This window comes from Tachyglossus aculeatus, chromosome X1 (assembly GCF_015852505.1).
Source record: "Tachyglossus aculeatus isolate mTacAcu1 chromosome X1, mTacAcu1.pri, whole genome shotgun sequence".
NCBI lineage: Eukaryota > Metazoa > Chordata > Mammalia > Monotremata > Tachyglossidae > Tachyglossus > Tachyglossus aculeatus.
In genome coordinates, this window is record NC_052101.1 from 38,346,113 (window position 1) to 38,365,457 (window position 19,345).

At 50.3% G+C, this 19,345-nt stretch overlaps 1 protein-coding gene across 1 annotated transcript; it reads left to right on the forward strand.

The window, feature by feature from the left end:
- Positions 1–215: 215 nt before the first annotated feature.
- LOC119950390 (zinc-binding protein A33-like) lies at positions 216–15,877 on the forward strand. The gene is made up of 7 exons (XM_038772745.1): positions 216–293; positions 1,761–2,035; positions 5,525–5,620; positions 8,083–8,304; positions 11,264–11,283; positions 13,369–13,484; positions 14,668–15,877. Exons 2-7 carry the CDS (start codon positions 1,763–1,765, stop codon positions 15,210–15,212), a joined length of 1,272 nt encoding a protein of 423 aa, XP_038628673.1. The 5' UTR covers positions 216–293; positions 1,761–1,762; the 3' UTR covers positions 15,213–15,877.
- The last annotated feature ends 3,468 nt before the right edge of the window (positions 15,878–19,345 follow it).

Consider the following 19,345-nt stretch of genomic DNA (forward strand, 5'->3'; position numbering starts at 1 on the left):
ATTCACAAAGGGGTCGACTTGAGGGGAGGGGTGAGGCGGGCCCAGCTGAGAGGCCGAAGGAGGGAGGAAGGGGCGGAGCCAGGCGGCCCGAGCCGGCCGACCAGCCAATCAGCGCAGGGGGTTGGGCGGATTCCGCGCTCTGATTGGACGGAGGCGGTGCCCGTTACGGGGGCGGGAGAAAGTTGACGGGGTGGGGGGGCGTCGTTGTGTGGCCTGGGTTTCGGGCCTACTTCCGGTGGAGCCTGGGCCAGGGGCCTGCAGTGGCCAAGCTGAGGGCCACAGCTGAAGTTTGGGTCGGTGAGGGGAAGGTGGGGACCCGGATGGAGGGAAGCTGCCCTCTCTGGGCCTCTGGGTGGGCTGGGGGGCAAGGGGGGGACAGACCTGGTGGGCTGGGGATAATAATCATCATCATAATAATGATGGTATTTGTTAAGCGCTTACTATGTGCAAAGCACTGTCCTAAGCGCTGGGGAGGTTACAGGGTGATCAGGTTGTCCCACGGGGGGGCTCACAGTCTTCATCCCCATTTTACAGATTAGGGACCGAGCCCCTTCCTCTCCCCCTCGTCATCCCCCCCCATCTTACCTCCTTTCCTTCCCCACAGCACCTGTATATATGTTTGTACATATTTATTACTCTATTTATTTAGTTAGTTAGTTTACTTGTACATATCTATTCTATTTATTTATTTAGTTAGTTAGTTAGTTTACTTGTACATATCTATTTTATTTATTTATTTATTTTTATTTAGTTTGCTTGTACATATCTATTCTATTTAGTTTATTTTGTTAGTATGTTTGGTTTTGTTCTCCGTCTCCCCCTTCTAGACTGTGAGCCCACTGTTGGGTAGGGACTGTCCCTAGATGTTGCCAACTTGTACTTCCCAAGCGCTTAGTACAGTGCTGTGCACACAGTAGGCGCTCAATAAATACGATTAATTGATTGTTTGACTGTCTCTATATGTTGCCAGCTTGTACTTCCCAAGCGCGTAGTGCAGTGCCCTGCACACAGTAAGCGCTCAATAAATACGATTGATTGAAGTAAGCCCACTGTTGGGTAGGGACCGTCTCTATATGTTGCCAACTTGTACTTCCCAAGCACTTAGTACAGTGCTCTGCACACAGTAAGCGCTCAATAAATACGATTGATTGATTGTTTGACTGTCTCTATATGTTGCCAACTTGTACTTCCCAAGCGCTTAGTACAGTGCTCTGCACACAGTAAGCGCTCAATAAATATGATTGATTGAAGTAAGCCCACTGTTGGGTATTGACCGTCTCTATATGTTGCCAACTTGTACTTCCCAAGTGCTTAGTCCAGGGCTCGGCACACAGTAAGCACTCAATAAATATGATTGAATGAATGGGTTCAGATCCCGGCTGTGTGACCTTGGGCAAGTCACTTAATTTCTCTGAGCCTCAGTTATCTGTAAAATGGGGATTAAGACTGTGAGCCCCTTGTGGGACAACCTGATCACCATGTATCTTCCCCAGCGCTTAGAACGGTGCTTTGCACATAGTAAGCGCTTAAGAAATGCCAACATTATTATTATTAGGCCAATTTTGTCCCCCTTCGGTCATGGCTAGGAGCCTCCACACCAGCTAAAGGAGGCCACGAGGGAGGAAGAGCAACCGGGCCATCAGCCTCAACTCCCCCCCGGGCCTTCATTTTCTCTGGGCTCAGGGTAGCCCATCCCCAAGCCTCTGCCCTCTGTGGGGGTGGGGACGGCCTGACTTCCTCTGGGCGCATCTCTCCGACAGGGATGGCAGGCGTGACGGAGGAGGCGAGCCTTCGCGAGGAACTGACCTGTGCCATTTGCTGTGATCTGTTCACTGACCCGGTGATGCTGGAGTGTCTGCATCACTTCTGCAAGGAGTGCATTCAGCGCTACTGGGCCTCCTGCCCTCGTGTCGCCTCCTGCCCCCAGTGCCGCCGGGAGGTCCCCGGCCGGGCCTTTCGCAGGGATTTCTTGGTGTCTGGGGTCGTGGAGAAGGTAAAGAAATGCTGTGTGGAAGAACACCAGAGAGAGAGGCAGGTAAGCACCCCCGGCGGCTGCGACGGAAGGAAGTTAGGCGTTATTATTTATTCATTCAGTCATTCATGTGAATTGACACAGTGCTTGACACAGAGTAAGCGCTTAAATATCATCATCACATCTCCCTTCTAGACTGTGAGCCCACTGTTGGGTAGGGACCGTCTCTATATGTTGCCAACTTGTACTTCCCAAGCGCTTAGTACAGTACTCTGCACACAGTACAATCTAGCAATAAACAGACACATTCATTCATTCAGTCGTATTTATTGAGCGCTTGCTGTGTGCAGAGCACTGGAGTAAGCTCTTGGGAAGTCCAGGTTGGCAACATATAGAGACTCTCTTCCTCCCTTCAAGGCCCTACTGAGAGCTCACCTCCTCCAGGAGGCCTTCCCAGACTGAGCCCCTTCCTTCCCCTCCCCCTCGTCCCCCTCTCCATCCCCCCATCTTACCTCCTTCCCTTCCCCACAGCACTTGTATATATGTATATATGTTTGTACATATTTATTACTCTATTTATTTATTTTACTTGTACATATCTATTCTATTTATTTTATTTTGTTAGTATGTTGGTTTTGTTCTCTGTCTCCCCCTTTTAGACTGTGAGCCCACTGTTGGGTAGGGACTGTCTCTATATGTTGCCAATTTGTACTTCCCAAGCGCTTAGTACAGTGCTCTGCACACAGTAAGCGCTGAATAAATACGATTGATGATGATATAGAGACGGTCCCTACCCAACAGCGGGCTCACAGTCTAGAAGGGGGATATGATGATATTTAAGCACTTACTCTGTGTCAAGCACTGGGGAAGATACAAATTAATCTGGTTGGACAGAGTCGCTGTCCCACATAGGGAGAACAGTCTAGGTGGGACATGTAATAATGTCCCAACAGTCTAGGTGGGAGAACAGTCATTGAATCCTCATTTTACAGTTGAGGAAACGGAGGCACAGAGCAGTTAAGCGACTTGCCCGGTATCACACTGCAGGCAGAGTGGAATTAGAATCCCGTCCTTTGACTCACAGACCTGTGCTCTTTCCACTAGGCCACGCTGCTTTTCTGGCTGTCAGGTTCGGAGAGGTATAAATTCAGTTCCAGGAAGTGGATGGAGTCTCCTTCTGTGGAGATTCTTAAAAACAGGGGCAGTTCTCATTTGGGGGTATTTGAATGCCGGCTTGGCTGAAGGCAGGGAAAACTCAAACCCAGGGAAACGTGGGCTTCTTAGGCAAGAGATGGAAACCCCTAATCGAGAGTATTGGTCACCAGTTTATGAATTACACCCTGAACCCTGCCTGTTTCCTAGCGAAGACTGTTCCCTGCTGACCACAGGGCAGGGGACAGGTATCTCTCATCTCCACTATCTCTCTCTCCTTATGCCCATCACTTAGAGGGTCTGCAGACTGGGGCCTTTATTCCCCTTTGGTCCTTTATTCCCCTTTGGTCCTTTGCCTAATGATATCAGAAAATTTAAGCTCAAGGGAGTTTCCAAGTTCCCACAGCTTCTGTCGAATTCAAGCCCTTCCATGAACTCGGAACAGGCCACTCAGGGCGACTCCTCCATCCCTAAAGGATTTTTTGTATGTAAGTTTTCCCAACAGTGAAGGATTTGAGGAACCACTCAATTGGGGATTTCCCATGTGGACGTGTCCTTTGGAATTAGGGGAAGAGGATCTTTTCCAAACACACTCGAGACCTGCAGTTTGGCCTGATGTTTTGGGTGGTAAATCTTCACGGAGATATACTTCGGAACTTTCCCGGGCGAGTCTCAGACAGGGACAGAGCGAACGTGGAAATCTCTCTACACCCTACATCCTAGGGTCATCTGACCTGCCCTTGGGGAGGTTGGAAAAGGACGTCAAGCTAGGGACAGAGTTTAGGGGTCGATTCGTGGTCGGACTGTTTTGAAGAAAAGGCTTACGAGAGTGGTTTAAGTGTACCTGGGAAGTCGTGCCCAGGGCTGGTCAGGCACAATATCCCTGAGAAGTAGCTGGAAAAGTGGAGAGCAGTGGGCAGGGAAAGGCCTGGATGTGGGGAAGCTAAGGAAGGTCATGAAAGGTGAAGACTAGAGAAGGTTTTTTCAGCTGAAGGTTAAGCTTTATTTTGCTCGGTTTCTACAGAGCTGGGATTAAGATGGGCACCGCACGTTGCTGTCTACTGAGTACATGATCCTGTGCCCCAGTGACCTCTTTCTGAATCTAGGGCTGCTCTAACCAGTGGGCAGTCTGGTTAAACCCAGGGCTCCATTAACCGTTGAGTAATTTTGGAGGCCCACGACACTGTGTAGAGTCACCCTCCACCCAACCTTACTTCTGCTTCTGCTGGTGATGGTCCTGCTTGAAAAATAGCATTGGCAGGATTGGGGAGTTGAGGGCTTCGTTTGTCCTGGGGGTCATCCCTCTCTCTTCATTACCTTGAGATTGCCAGAGTCTTAAAATGGCCCTACCTGAACCAGGGTAAAGACGAATCATTTAGAGTTAGTTCCCTGTTGTCTTGGGCAGCCGAGACATAGCGCCTAAAATCCCTACTCCTTTGAAGCAGCTTGGCTTGGCGGATAGAATAATAATGATGGCATTTGTTAAGCGCTTACAATGTGCCAAGCACTGTTTCAAGCGCTGGGACAGATACAAGGCTTTCAGGTTGTCCCACTTGAGGCTCACAGTCTTGCTCTCCATTTTACAGATGAGGTAACTGAGGCACAGAGAAGTTAAGTGACTTGCCCAAAGTCACACAGCTGACAATTGGCAGAGTCGGGATCAGAACCCATGACCTCTGACTCCCAAGCCCGGGCTCTTTCCACTAAGCCACGCTGCTTCTCACGGGCCTGGGAGGCCGAAAGCCCTGGGTTCTAATCCCGGCCTTGCCCTGTGCCTGCTGTGTGACCTTGGGCAAGTTACTTAACTTCTCTGGGCCTCAGTTACCTCATTTGTAAAAATGGGGATTAAAAGCGTCAGCCCCATGTGGAACAGGGACTGTATCCAAGCTGATTGACTTGTATCTACTGAAGCGCTTAGAACAGTGCTTGGCACATAGTGCTGAACAAGGAACGTAATTATTACATGTCCAGAGCAGTCAATCCCGAGTTGCCAAGTTTGTAAGCCAACTGTGACCATGGTGGCTTATGTAGAAAAGATACCCACCCCTGTAAGAGGCACAGATCACACTTAAGGTCAGGGGCTTTTCAAATTCAAGGACTCTCAGAGGTATTCAGACGAAGCCAAAGAGGTGAATAACCCTTGTTTATTCATAGTAAGCGCTCAATAAATACCATTAATTGAGTGATTGGTTCCCGGAAAGAGGAGTGCGAGAAATAGGCTTTTGTTGGCATCTACTATATTTGAAAGTGTACGTCTTTTAGGATGGGGGAAAAGAACTCTCCTGAGGAAAAGTTCGGCACCTTATCTCCCTGGGAGTCTTTGGGCTTGTAGATGTGGTAAAACCTGAGTCCTATCTAGGCTGTTTGTGGAGGTGTTTGTCCTGTCGTGATTCTCTTTAGAAACAGCTGGAAGAAGCCCTACAGTTCCACCAGAGCGAGAAGGAGAATTGCCTGAAGATGAAGCACAAAGCTGAGAAGGATCTCTACCACATCACTGTAAGCCCTTTCCCCCCTCGCCGTGCTTTTCAGAAGACTCAGTTCCTGAGAGATTTGGAAAGTAGGAATAATAATAATAGCAATAAGGTACCATAAAAATAATTGTAATAATACACTTATATTCTATTTTTTATTTTCCAAAGTGCTTTTTTTTTTAAATGACATTTGTGAAGTGCTTACTATGTGCCAGGCAGTGTACTAAGTGCTGGGGTAAATAGAAGGCAATCAGGTTCAACAGTCCCTATCCCACATGGGGTTCCCGATCTTAATCTCCATTTTACAGGTGAGGTAGGTGCCGCACAGAGAAGCGAAGTGACTTTCCCAAGGTCGCAGACCTGAGATTAGAATCTAGGTCCTCCAACTCCCAGGCCCGTGATTTTTCTAGTAAGCCACACTGCTTCCCCATACTTTCACATTACTTGTCTCACTTTTGTCTCCACGAAGCAGGGAGAGGCGGGTATTACTTATCCCCATTTTACAAGTAAGAAAACAGGCCCTGAGGGGTTAGTTGGCTTGTTCAAAGTTACGTAGCAGGCCAAGACCGGCAGAACTGGGATTAGAACTCAGGTCCCGTGACTCCCAGATTCACCGTGTGAAATCACGATTGCCTGCGCCTGATTGCCATTCAGGTTTCGGCACCTCAGGAAGGACGGCAGTGTCAAACTTCGGGAAGCCTTGAGAAGAACAGCTGGGCTGATAGAGAGAATGGACAAACTGCTTTGTGAAAGTGGAAGATATAGGATTCTTCAGACTGGAGAAATGGAGGGCGAGAGGGTGTAGACAAGGTGTTTGTGGATTTGTTCTTACCCCCCGCCCCATCTCCATGCTCCCATTCCTCCATTCCTGCCCAAGCTTCCAGCCCGGGTGATAGACACCCACTGCCTGTATTTCACCTCCACCGATGCTCTTCTCCTGGCCCAGGTGTCCCTGTTCCCTTTGGATAGATGAATCAATCAGTGGTATTTATAGAGCGCTTGGGAGAGTACAAATACAACAGAATTAGCCGACACGGGAGAGAGAAGGGAGAGAAGGACTGCACCCTGTCCAAGATGCTTTTTCCCCCCCGGAAAGGAGCCGGCAAGAGACACTGAGAAGGAGCGGTCAAAGAAGTAGGAGGAGAACCCACTTAGTACAGTGTCAGCAAAACCGAGGCCGGACCGTGTTTGGAGGAGGGAGTGGGCCGCAACGTTGAAAGCAGAAGTGAATCTGAGGAGGATCAGGATGGGGTGGAGTTCTTTGGACTTGACCATAGGTCAGTGGACGGGCCAGAGCCTGACTGTAGTGGGCAAGTGTCCATCTGGACTCACACCCGGCCAGCTGGGCTGCTCATTTTGTTCTGTACAAACTCCACAAGGTACCCAATGCCTGACAAAATATCACAGCTCACGGGACACAGCGCGACTTAGTCGAAAGAGTCAGGAGACCTGGGTCCTAATCCCGGTTCTGCCACTCGCCTGCTCTGTGACCTTGGCCCGGTCATTTAGCTTCCCTGTGCCTCAGTCTCCCCATCTGGATAAAACGGGGATTCAATACCTGTTCTCCCTCCCCACATGGAACAGGGATTGGGTCCGGTCATGTATGGACCTCAGCGCTTTTTACGGTGCTGGGCAAGTAGTAAGCACATAACAGATATCACCATTGTTATTGTGATTAGCTCACGTTCCTGTCCTGAAAAATATTACTTTCCAAAAGTTAAGATGAGAGAGGCAAAAAGGCCTGTTACACATGCAGCCGCGGGTGGGCACCTGGCTAGAAAGTAGGCCAGCCTTCATGCCCTTCCTGCCACCGAGGCAGCATGGCATAATGGATAGCGCACAGACCTGAGAGTCAGAAGGGTGTGGGTTCTAATCCCGGCTCCAGCTCCGCCAATTGTCAGCTGTGTGACTTTGGGCAAGTCACTTAACTTCTCTGTGCCTCAGTTCCCTAAATGGGGATTAAGACTGTGAGCCCCCCGCCATGGGACAACATGATCACCTTGTAACCTCCTCAGCGCTTAGAACAGTGCTTTGCACATAGTAAGCGCTTAATAAATGCCATCATTATCATTATTATTGTCTGCTATGTGACCTTGGGTGTGTCATTTCGCTTCTCTGGGCCTCAGTTACCTCATCTGTAAAACGGGGATTGAGACTGGAAGCCCCCAGTGGGACAGGGACTATGTCCAACCCAATTTGCTTGCGTACACCCCGGTGCTTAGTACAGTGCCTGGCGCACAGTAAGCCCTTAGCAAATGCCGCAATTATTATTATTATTACTTCCCTTCTCCCCCTTGCCCATTCAACAAGCCTTCCTCGTGTGCATCTGTGGGGGAAATCCTCCCTGCCCCAACCTGGTTCTCCGAAGAGTCTTCCCCCCACCTCCGAGTTAGGTAGGATGACTGTCCCTCTCCTATCTCGCCACCTGCCACACATCTTTTGAGGCCATCCATCCCCTGCCAAAATCGATTTCCGTCCTTGTACCAGAAAAGCTCCGGAGAGCTGACCTGGAAAGTGCGGGCAGCGTTCGAGCGCCTGCATCGGATCCTGGAGGCCCAAGAGAAAGAAGCGTTGCTGGAGCTGAGCAAGGAGGAGGAGGAGGCCGTGGTGAGGCTGCAGGGCCGCATCCGGGAGTTGGAGCGGGACCTGTGGGAGCTGGAGAGGAAGATACAGGGGATGCAGCAGGCCCTGAAACGGCCGGCCCAGCAGGTGAGTGGCCCGGGGCCGCGATGGGGCGTGGGGAATTCATTCATTCATTCATTCGTTCATTCATTCATTCAATCGTGTTTATTGAGCTTACTGTGTGCAGAGCACTCTACTAAGCACTTGGGAAGCACAAGTTGGCAACATCTAGAGACGGTCCCTACCCAACAGTCTAGAAGGGGGAGACAGAGAACTAAACCAAACATATTAACAAAATAGAATAAATAGAGTAGATATGTACAAGTAAAATAAATAGAGTAATAAATCCGTACAAACATATATACATATATCCAGGTGCTGTGGGGAAGGGATGGAGGTAAGGCAGGGGGGATGGAGAGGGGGAGGAAGGGGAAGGAACCGGCCTGTCGCCACCTTCTAGACTGTGAGCCCGCTGTTGGGTAGGGACCGTCTCTATATGTTGCCAACTTGGACTTCCCAAGCGCTTAATCCAGTGCTCTGCACACAGTAAGCGCTCAATTAATACGATTGATTGATTGATTCATTCATTCATTCATTCAATCGTATTTATTGAGCGCTTACTGTGCCCACAGTAAGTGCTCAATAAATACGATTGATTGATTGATTGATCTAGAGACGGTCCCTGCCCAGAAGTGGGCTCGCAGTCTAGAAGGGGGAGGCAGACAACAAAACAACACATATTAACAACATAAAATAAATAGAATAGTAAATATGTATGAGTAAAATAGAGTAATAAATCTGTCCAAACATATATACAGGTGCTGTGGGGCGGGGGAGGAAGGAGGGGGCTCAGTCTGGGAAGGCCTATTGAGCACTTAATGTGTGCAAAGCACTGTACTCAGCATTTGGAAGGGTACAATACAACAACAAACTGGCACATTCCCTGCCCACAATGAGCCACAGTCTAGAGGGGGAGACAGACATTAATATACATAAATACATTACGGATGTTTGTATAAATATCTGAAATATATAAATATATTTATATAAGTAAATTCCATCGTTAAGCACCCGGGTAGCGGTTTGCCGAGCTGGGACGGGAGGCTGCAGAAGCCCTGATTGTGTCCCAGCTCACTGAAGCATTGAACAAACATTGATGCATTGAAGCATAGGCCTTCCCAGACAGAGCCCCCTTTTTCCTCTCCTCCTCCCCATCTCCCCCGCCCTACCTCCTTCCCCTCCCCACAGCACCTGTATATATGTTTGTACAGATTTATTACTCTATTTTACTTGTACATATTTGCTATTCTATTTATTTTGTTAATGATGCTCATCTAGCTTTAATTCTATTTGTTCTGACGACTTTGACACCTGTCCACGTGTTTAGTTTTGTTGTCTGTCTCCCCCTTCTAGACTGTGAGCCCGTTGTTGGGTAGGGACCGGCTCTTTATGTGGTCAACTTGTGCTTAGTACAGTGCTCGACACAGGGGAAGCGCTCAATAAATACGACCGAATGAACGAATCCCAGTGGGGGGTTGCGGCTTAGTGGATAGAGCTTGGGCCTGGAATTGAGAAACACCTGGGTTCTAATCCTGGCTCCACCACTTGTCTGCTGAGTGACGCTGGGCAAGTCACCTCTCTGTGCCTCAGTTGCCCCATCTGTAAAATGGGGGTTAAGGCTGTGAGCTCCATGTGGGACAGTGACTGTGTCCTCCCTGATTAGCCTGTATCTACCCCAGCGCTTAGTACGGTGACTGGCACATAGTAAGCGCTTACCATAAGCCATAAAAAAGCAAACCAACAGCACTGTCACCCCCCTGACTTGAGTTGCCCCAACTGACTTGAGTTTCTATACAGGAATTTGATGAGGTCGGGCAGACTTACCCTCACTGACCTAAGCGCTGCGGAGGTTACAGGGTGATCAGGTTGTCCCGCGGGGCGGCTCACAGTCTTCATCCCCATTTTACAGATTAGGGACTGAGCCCCTTCCTTCCTCTTCCCCTCGTCATCCCCCCCATCTTACCTCCTTTCCTTCCCCACAGCACCTGTATATATGTTTGTACATATTTATTACTCTATTTATTTTACTTGTACATATCTATTCTGTTTAGTTTATTTTGTTAGTATGTTTGGTTTTGTTCTCCGTCTCCCCCTTTTAGACTGTGAGCCCACTGTTGGGTAGGAACTGTCTCTATGTGTTGCCAACTTGCACTTCCCAAGCGCTTAGTACAGTGCTCTGCACACAGTAAGCGCTCAATAAATATGATTGATTGATTGATTGATTGACCACCCCAGGGGGACGGGGACATTTGGAATGGAAAAGTCCACAGAGCCGTTTGTCACCTCTCCAGGGGGACCTGCTTAGCTTAAGGCAGAGCGGCAGAGGTGGCTGTGATTGGGGTCCCAGTCAGTCACCTGTGACCAGAGAGAGCGAGCGCTGAGCCTGGGGTGGATCAGGAATCAGTCAATCGTATTTATTGAGCGCTTACCGTGTGCAGAGCACTGTACTAAGCGCTTGGGAAGTCCAAGTTGGCAACATCTAGAGACGGTCCCTACCCAACAGCGGGCTCACAGAAGGGGGAGAGCTGGGCCCTGAGACCGCCAGACCCCAAGGACCGCCAGCTGGCTCCTGGTCTGCTCGCTGTGCCCGTTGGCCTGGCGGGCCTCAGCGGGGCCGGGGCAGTTCACGCTGGTGGGAGCAAATCATCATCATCAATCGTATTTATTGAGCGCTTACTGTGTGCAGAGCACCGGACTAAGCGCTTGGGAAGTCCAAGTTGGCAACATATAGAGACGGTCCCTACCCAACAGTGGGCTCATAGTCTAAAAGGGGGAGACAGAGAACAAAACCAAACATACTAACAAAATAAAATAAATAGAATAGGTATGTACAAGTAAAATAAATAAATAAATAGAGTAACAAATATGTACAAACATATATACATATATACAGGTGCTGTGGGGAAGGGAAGGAGGTAAGATGAGGCGGGGATGGATGTTGGTCGGATTCAAAACTCTGGGTAACTGTGACTTCTTTTTGTTACAGGAGGACACCAGCAGTGCCAGGTATGTATCGTGTCTGCCGATTCCCTTGTATTGTACTCTCCCAAGCCCTTATTAATCAATCAATCAGGCGTATTTATTGAGCGCTTACTGTGTGCAGAGCACTGTACTAAGCGCTTGGGAAGGACAAGTTGGCAACATATAGAGACGGGCCCTACCCAACACTGGGCTCACAGTCTAGAAGGGGGAGACAGAGAACCAAACCAAACATATTAACAAAATAAAATAGATAGAATAGATATGTACAAGTAATAAATAGAGTAATAAATATGTAAATGCCACTGATTGATTGACTGAGTGTCTGCCAACCCTCTCCCTCCTCCCACTCCCCGACCTGGCCCTGCCTCAGGGATAGCTTGGTCTCTGCTCATAAGCAGCGTGGCTCAGTGGAAAGAGCCCGGGCTTTGGAGTCAGAGGTCATGGGTTCAAACCCCGGCTCCACCACTTATCAGCTGTGTGACTTTGGGCAAGTCACTTCACTTCTCTGGGCCTCAGTTACCTCATCTGTGAAATGGGGATGAAGACTGTGAGCCCCCCCCCCGTGGGACAACCTAATCACCTTGTTAACCTCCCCAGCGCTTAGAGCAGTGCTTTGCACATAGTAAGCGCTTAATAAATGCTGTCATTATTATTAAACCAAAGTAGTGATGCCTCAGACTAGCGAGGGGAAGAGATGGAAGCAGCGTGGCTCAGTGGAAAGAGCCCGGGCTTTGGAGTCAGAGGTCTTGGGTACAAATCCCGGCTCCACCAACTGTCAGCTGTGTGACTTTAGGCATGTCACTTCACTTCTCTGGGCCTCAGTTCCCTCATCTGTAAAATGGGGATTAAAACTGCGAGCCCCCCTTGGGACAACCTGATCGCCTTGTAACCTCCCCAGTGCTCAGAACAGTGCTTTGCGCATTATTATTCTTTCTTTTTATTAATGATGTGTATATATCTATAATTCTATTTATAATGATGCTACTGATGCCTGTTTACTTGTTTTGATGTCTGCCTCCCCCCTTCTACACCGTGAGCCTGTTGTGGGCAGGGATTGTCTCTCTATTTGTTGCTGAATTGTACTTCCCAAGCACTTAGTACAGTGCTCTGCACACAGTAAACGCTCAATAAATACGACTAAATGAATGAATGAATAAAGTGAAGCAGAGAAGCTCAGTGGAAAGAGCCCGGGCTTGGGAGTCAGAGGTCGTGGATTTGGCATATCGGCTGTGTGACTTTGGGCAAGTCACTTCACTTCTCTGTGCCTTAGTTCCCTCATCTGTAAAATGGAGATTAAGACTGTGAGCCCCCCATGGGACAACCTGATCGCCTTGTATCCCCCCCAGTGCTTAGAACAGTGCTTAGCATGTAGTAAGCGCTTAACAAATGCCATTATTATTATTATTATGTGAGGATTAAATCCTCCTCTGTCCGTGCAGGCCCCATGAGGGGCAGGGCTATCTGATCACCTTGTATCCCCCGCAGCGCATAGAACAGTGCTTAGCATGTAGTAAGCGCTTAACAAATACCATTATTATTATTATTATTATTATTATTACTATTATTATTGTTATGTTATGTGAGGATTAAATCCTCCTCTGTCCATGCGAGCCCCATGAGGGGCAGGGCTGTCCAACCTGATTAAAATTTATCTACCCCATTAGAACAGTGCTTGACACATAGCAAGCACTTAACAAATACCATTTTAAGAAAAAGTGGATGGGAAAAGGAAATGGGAGAAAGGGCATTTGGGCATTTTCACTTAGGCCTGCTCTCCATTTTAAAAAAAATTGTATTCATTATAATAGTAATAATAATAATGGTGTTTGTTAAGCGCTTGCTATGTGCCAGGCACTCTTTTAGGCGCCGGGGTGGATACAAGCAAATCAGGTTGGACCCAGTCCCTGTCCCTTGTGGGGCTCACGGTCTCAATCCCCATTTTCCAGATGAGGTAACTGAGGCCCAGAGAAGTGAGGTGACTTCAGGGTGACTCAGCAGGCTAGTGACGGAGCTGGGCTTAGAACCCAGGCCCGCGGTCCCTCCAGGAGGCCACACTGCTCCTCGGTGCTTCTCCACATTTGACCCCCCGGCGTGTGTCTCTCCCTGCAGACCCACGCTCCCCCGGGGGTCCCAGCCACCCTTCAGCCTGCAGCTCCAGGAGAACAAATACGTGGGCCCCCTGCAGTACATATTCTGGCGGCAGATGCTGCGGTCTGTCCATCCAGGTGAGCCGGCCCCCGGGCGGGGTGGGGGGACCAGGCCCTCCATCCCCTCGCCCCCTCCTACCTCACCTCCCTTCGCTCCTTCTCCGGCCCAGCCCGCACCCTCCGCTCCTCTGCCGCCGCTCACCTCCTCACTGTACCTCGTTCTCGCCCGTCCCGCCGTCGACCCCTGGCCAGGAACGCCCTCCCTCCACACATCGGCCAAGCTAGCCCTCTTCCTCCCTTCAAAGCCCTCCTGAGAGCTCACCTCCTCCAAGAGGCCTTCCCGGACCAAGCCCCCTTTTTCCTCTCCTCCTTCCCATCCCCCTCCTCCCTACCTCCTTCCCCTCCCCACAGCACCTATACCATCATCATCATCATCAATCGTATTTATTGAGCGCTTACTATGTGCAGAGCACTGTACTAAGCGCTTGGGAAGTACAAATTGGCAACATACAGAGACAGTCCCCACCCAACAGTGGGCTCACAGTCTAAAAGGGGGAGACAGAGAACAAAACCAAACATACTAACAAAATAAAATAAATAGAATAGATATGTTTGTACAGATTTATCACTCTATTTTACTATTTTACCATATTTGCTATTTTTACCGTATTTACTATTTTGTTAATGATGTGCACTTAGCTATTCTGTTTATTTGGGTAATGATGTGCATTTAGAGAAGCAGCGTGGCTCAGTGGAAAGAGCACGGGCTTTGGAGTCATAGGTCATGGGTTCGAGTCCCGACTCCACCACATGTCTGCTGTGTGATCTTGGGCAAGTCACTTAACTTCTCTGGGCCTCAGTTACCTCATCTGTAAAATGAGGATTAAGACTGTAAGCCCCATGTGGGACAACCTGATCACCCTGTATCCTCCCCAGCGCTTAGAACAGTGCTTTGCACATAGTAAGCGCTTAACAAATGCCAATTATTATTATTATTATTATTATTATCATTTAGCTTTAATTCCATTTGTTCTGACTTGACACCTGTCCACATGTTTTGTTGTCCGTCTCCCCCTTCTAGACTGGGAGCCCGCTGTTGGGTGGGGACCGTCTCTCTGTGTTGCCAACTTGTACTTCCCAAGTACAGTGCTCTGCACATAGTAAGCGCTCCGTAAATACGATTGAATGAATGAATGAATGAATGAAAGTACGGTCACCGGAGCCCCTCTGACCTCCGGCCCTTTGTCTCGCCCGCCGCCAGCTCCCGCCCCTCTGACCCTGGACCCGGACTCAGCCCACCCGAGCCTGGTGCTCTCTCGCGACCTGACGGCGGTGACGGAGGGAGGCTGGCCGCGGGTGGGACGCAGGAGCCCCCACCAGTTCCGCCAGTGCGTCAACGTGCTGGCCGCCCAGAGCTTCAGCGACGGCAGCCACTACTGGGAGGTCTGGGTGGGCGGGAAGACCAAGTGGGACCTGGGGGTGGCGGCAGATTGGGTTGACCGGACGGCCCGGGTCCAGCTGTGCCCGGAGAAGGGCTACTGGGCCCTGCGGCTGAGGAACAGGGATGAATACTGGGCCGCCGCCACGCCCCGGGTGCGCCTGAACCCCAAGTCCCGCCTCAGGAAGCTGGGGGTCTTCCTTGACTGTGAGGAGAAGAGGGTGGCCTTCTACAACGCCGAAGACATGTCTCATCTCTTCTCCTTCCACGGTGCCCTCGCCCCGCGCCTCTGCCCCTTCTTCAGCACCTGCTTCAGCGACAGTGACGAGAACAGCGAACCCATGCGCATCTGCCACCTGGTCCTGTAGTTCCCTTCCCGCCCCGGCCCCGAGCCGTCTTCGGAGATGCCGGGGGAAGCCGCCCGAGCTCCTGGCCCACGACCCCCTGGACGAACTGGGCCGGGGATGAGTCCGGAACTAGGGCGGATCACCCACCCCAACTGGGGCCTAGCGCGAACCTCCCCCGCCAATCCCGCCCGGCCGGCTCTGCCCTCACTCAGACCTGCCTTTCCAGCCCTTGGGGATGGACGGATAAGCTTCCCGAACTGCAAGGTGACAGACTTCCTCGGCCACCGGGCTGGCGGGCCTCTGACACCGTGTGCCTTTCTTGGGCTCCTACGTGCCCCCCGCACGCTCTCTTCGCGTGACCTCCTCGCCGCCATCCGTTTTGGAGCTTGTGGGCGGGCGGTGAGGGGAAGTGAGCGGAGAGGGAGGGGAGGAAAGTCCTTTTGTGAAGGCTCTGCTTTTTCCGCCCTCTGCATCCGTGGTCATTCCCAGATAGTGACCGGGACCAGGGCTCTCAGTCACAAAGTAACTGTCCTGCCCGCCATCCCTCACCCCTTTCAGTTGCCCAGTCTGGGCAGTTGTGGCCTTAGCTTTAGGTAGTTTTGGTGGGAGAGGGATAAGTGGGACTACTGACTGGCTATTTGCAAAATGCTGGGACTGAAGAAGAATAAAGGTGGAATTCCCTGCCCACCTCAGTAGCCCTGTCGGTGATTGCGTCGTGTCTGGAGGAGCGTGACTGACCCAGACGGTTCTGGGTACTTGACCCATCGCTGTTTGTGCCAAGCACTGCTTGTGCCAAGCACTGCTCAACACTGCGGTCGAGCCCCCTGGACTCGTATTATTGTCTGTCTCCCCTTCTAGACTGTTACGAGCAGGGAAGGAGTCTGCGTATTCCCTTGCGTTGTACTCTCCCAAGTGCTTAGAACAGTGTTCTGCACATAGTGCTCAATAGATACCATTGATTGATACGAGATAATTAGATCAGAACTTCCAGACTGTGAGCCCACTGTTGGGTAGGGACCGTCTCTATATATTGCCAACTTGGACTTCCCAAGCGCTTAGTACAGTGCTCTGCACATAGTAAGCGCTCAATAAATACGATTGATTGATCAGAAACAGTCCCTGTCCCACACAGAGCACACAGTAAGCGCTCAATAAATGCGATTGATTGATTGATCAGAAACAGTCCCTGTCCCACACAGAGCACACAGTAAGCGCTCAATAAATACGATTGATTGATTGATCAGAAACAGTCCCTGTCCCACACAGAGCACACAGCGCTCAATAAATACGATTGATTGATCAGAAACAGTCCCTGTCCCACACAGAGCCCACAGTAAGCGCTCAATAAATACGATTGATTGATCAGAAACAGTCCCTGTCCCACACAGAGCTCGCGTTTTCAATATCAGAGGTGAGGCAGGGTGGGTATTTCGTCCCCATTTTCCAGAAGAGGAAGCAGAGGCCAGACGTTGCCGGTTGTCACACAGTAGGCCAGTGGCAGAACTGGTTCCAGATCCCCGGGACGGGGACTGTGTCCAGCCCGATTTGCTTGTATCCACCCCAGCGCTCAGTACGGTGGTTGGCACTTAGTAAGCGCTTAACAGACGCCAAAATTATTATCAGGTGAGTCTTTCAAAAGGCCGTAGGGGGAACAGCCTCTTCCGGTCTTCAGTTTCCCCCGGAGGGGGTGGATGAAGCCCCTGGCTTTTTGGCTGCTGCTGCTGCTGAGGAATTTCTGGATCCTGGCTGTGGAATTTCCTCTGCCGGTGGCTGGTTTCCTCAGAGGATGTGAGGAGGGCTTCCTGTGTGTATTTCCCCCTTGTACAGTCTGTATAAACCGGCAGGAGGCACCCCGGGATTAGCCAAGAAATGTCCCCTCCTTGTCCCTTCCAAATGTCCCTTCCCCTCCAGCCCTCCACCCGGAGACCTCCCCCTTTCTAACTCCTTCAAGGCTGCTGTCTTGTCCAACTTATTATCCTCCACCTGGGGAGTTGGGGAACTGGTGTGTGTGTATTTCCACACATATGTGTGTCTGCATACGTGAGGGGGGCGTGTGTGTTTATTCATACGGGTGTGAGCCGCCCGTGGCCTGGAGCTAAGAGGTAGAATGATGATGATGATGGCATTTGTTAAGCGCTTACTATGTGCAAAGCACCGTTCTAAGCGCTGGGGAGGTTACAAGGTGATCCGGTTGTCCCACGGGGGGCTCACGGTCTTCATCCCCATTGTACAGATGAGGTCATTGAGGCCCAGAGAAGTGAAGTGACTTGCCCAAAGTCACACAGCTGACAGTTGGCGGAGCCGGGACTTGAACCCACGACCTCTGACTCCAAAGCCCGGGCTCTTTCCACTGAGCCACACTGTTGCCAAACTGTACTTTCCAAGTGCTCAGTACAGTGCTCTGCACACAGTAAGCGCTCAATAATTATGAATGAATGAATGAAACTACATGCGGTCCACATGTGTACACATTTGTATACATCTAGGCAATCGGATCTGTATCCTGTAAGCACCTGATATTCACCTTACCCTCTTCCCCAGAGCATCTATGTACATATCCCTGATTTATTTATTTATTAACATAAATGTCTGTCTCTCCCTCTAAATTGTAAGCTCCTTGTGGGCAGGGAACATATCTACCAACTCTATTGTGCATCCCTAGAGCTTAGTGCAATGCTCTACAATAACAATAATAACCTCCCCCCCTTCAAAGCCTCCTCCAAGAGGCCTTCCCAGACTAAGCCCCACTTTTCCTCAGCGCTCCCTTCCGCATCACTCTGACTCGCTCCCTTTGCACTTCCCCCCATCCCCGCCCCACAGCACTTCTGTATATATGTATATATCTATAATTCTATTTATTTATATTGATGCCTGTTTGCTTGTATTGATATCTGTCTCCCCGCCCTCAGACTGCCAGCCCGTTGTGGGCAGGGGTTGTCTCTATTTATTGCCGTATTGTATTTTCCAAGAGCTTAGCACGGTGCTCTCCACACAGTAAGTGCTCAATAAATAACGATTGAATAATAATAATAATAATGGTATTTGTTAAGCGCCTACTATGTGCAAAGCACTGTTCTAAGCGCTGGGGAGGTTATAAGGTGATCAGGTTGTCCCACGGGGGGCTCACAGTTTTAATCCCCATTTGGTAACTGAGGCCCAGAGAAGTGAAGTGACTCGCCCAAAGTCACTTTGGAGTCGGAATTCGAACCCACGACCTCTGGCTCCCAAACCCGGGCTCTTTCCACCGAGCCAGGCTGCTTCTCAAATGAATCCGTGTCATTTATTAAGTGCTGACTATGTACCCGGCACCGTTCTAGGCACCTGGGTCGATACAAGGTTGGTCGCCGTCCCTGTCCCACAGCGGCCTCGCAGTCTTGATCTCCGTTTTACGGATGAGGTGACTGAGGCCCGGAGAAGTGACTTGCCTGAGGTCGCACAGCAGACAAGTCGCGGAGCCAGGAACGCACTATTTATTACTCTATTTATTTTACTTGTACATATTTATTCTATTCATTTTATTCTGTTAATATGTTTTGTTCTCCGTCTCCCCCTTCTAGACTCCGTCTCCCCCTTCTAAACTGTGAGCCCACTGTTGGGTAGGGACCGTCTCTATATGTTGCCACATTGTACTTCCCAAGCGCTTAGTACACTGCTCTGCACACAGTAAGCGCTCAATAAATACGATTGAATGAATGAATGAATGATTAGAACCCATGCCCTTCTGATTCCCAGGCCCGAGCTCCATCCTGTGGACCATGCTGCACACAGTATGTGCTCAATAAATACAAATGATTGATTAATCTAGGCATGACCGTATGCACCAACCAAAACTAACGCCCCCCTCCCAGCACAAACCCACGCGCAGATGCCTCTATGCATGACGTTTTACCCGCCGTGGCAGACGGGCCTCCACCTCCCTTCCTCTCCTAGTGATGAGTCATGGCCAGAAGTTGACATGTGAGGCTTATTTCTGGAACAGGGGCTCCCTGTCTCCCCAGCAAGCCCTCCCCACCCGCCACGGCCTCCTCCTCAGCTGAGGAAGGGGACCTTGATGTGTATGCAGCCCCCGTATACCCTGGGTCAGGAGGGGAGGAAGCACATTGAAGACCCCGCGGGGGTCACTGCCGGGAAACCAGACGGAGCCACCACCACAA

What these genes read in the sequence shown, in the direction of transcription:
- LOC119950390 (XM_038772745.1), top strand. Translation starts at nt 1,763, where the DNA reads ATGGCAGGCGTGACGGAGGAGGCGAGCCTTCGCGAGGAACTGACCTGT. An exon ending in AACACCAGAGAGAGAGGCAG is followed by an intron (nt 2,036 to 5,524) that starts GTAAGCACCCCC and finishes GATTCTCTTTAG; the next exon opens with AAACAGCTGGAAGAAGCCCT. An exon ending in TGAAACGGCCGGCCCAGCAG is followed by an intron (nt 8,305 to 11,263) that starts GTGAGTGGCCCG and finishes TTTTTGTTACAG; the next exon opens with GAGGACACCAGCAGTGCCAG.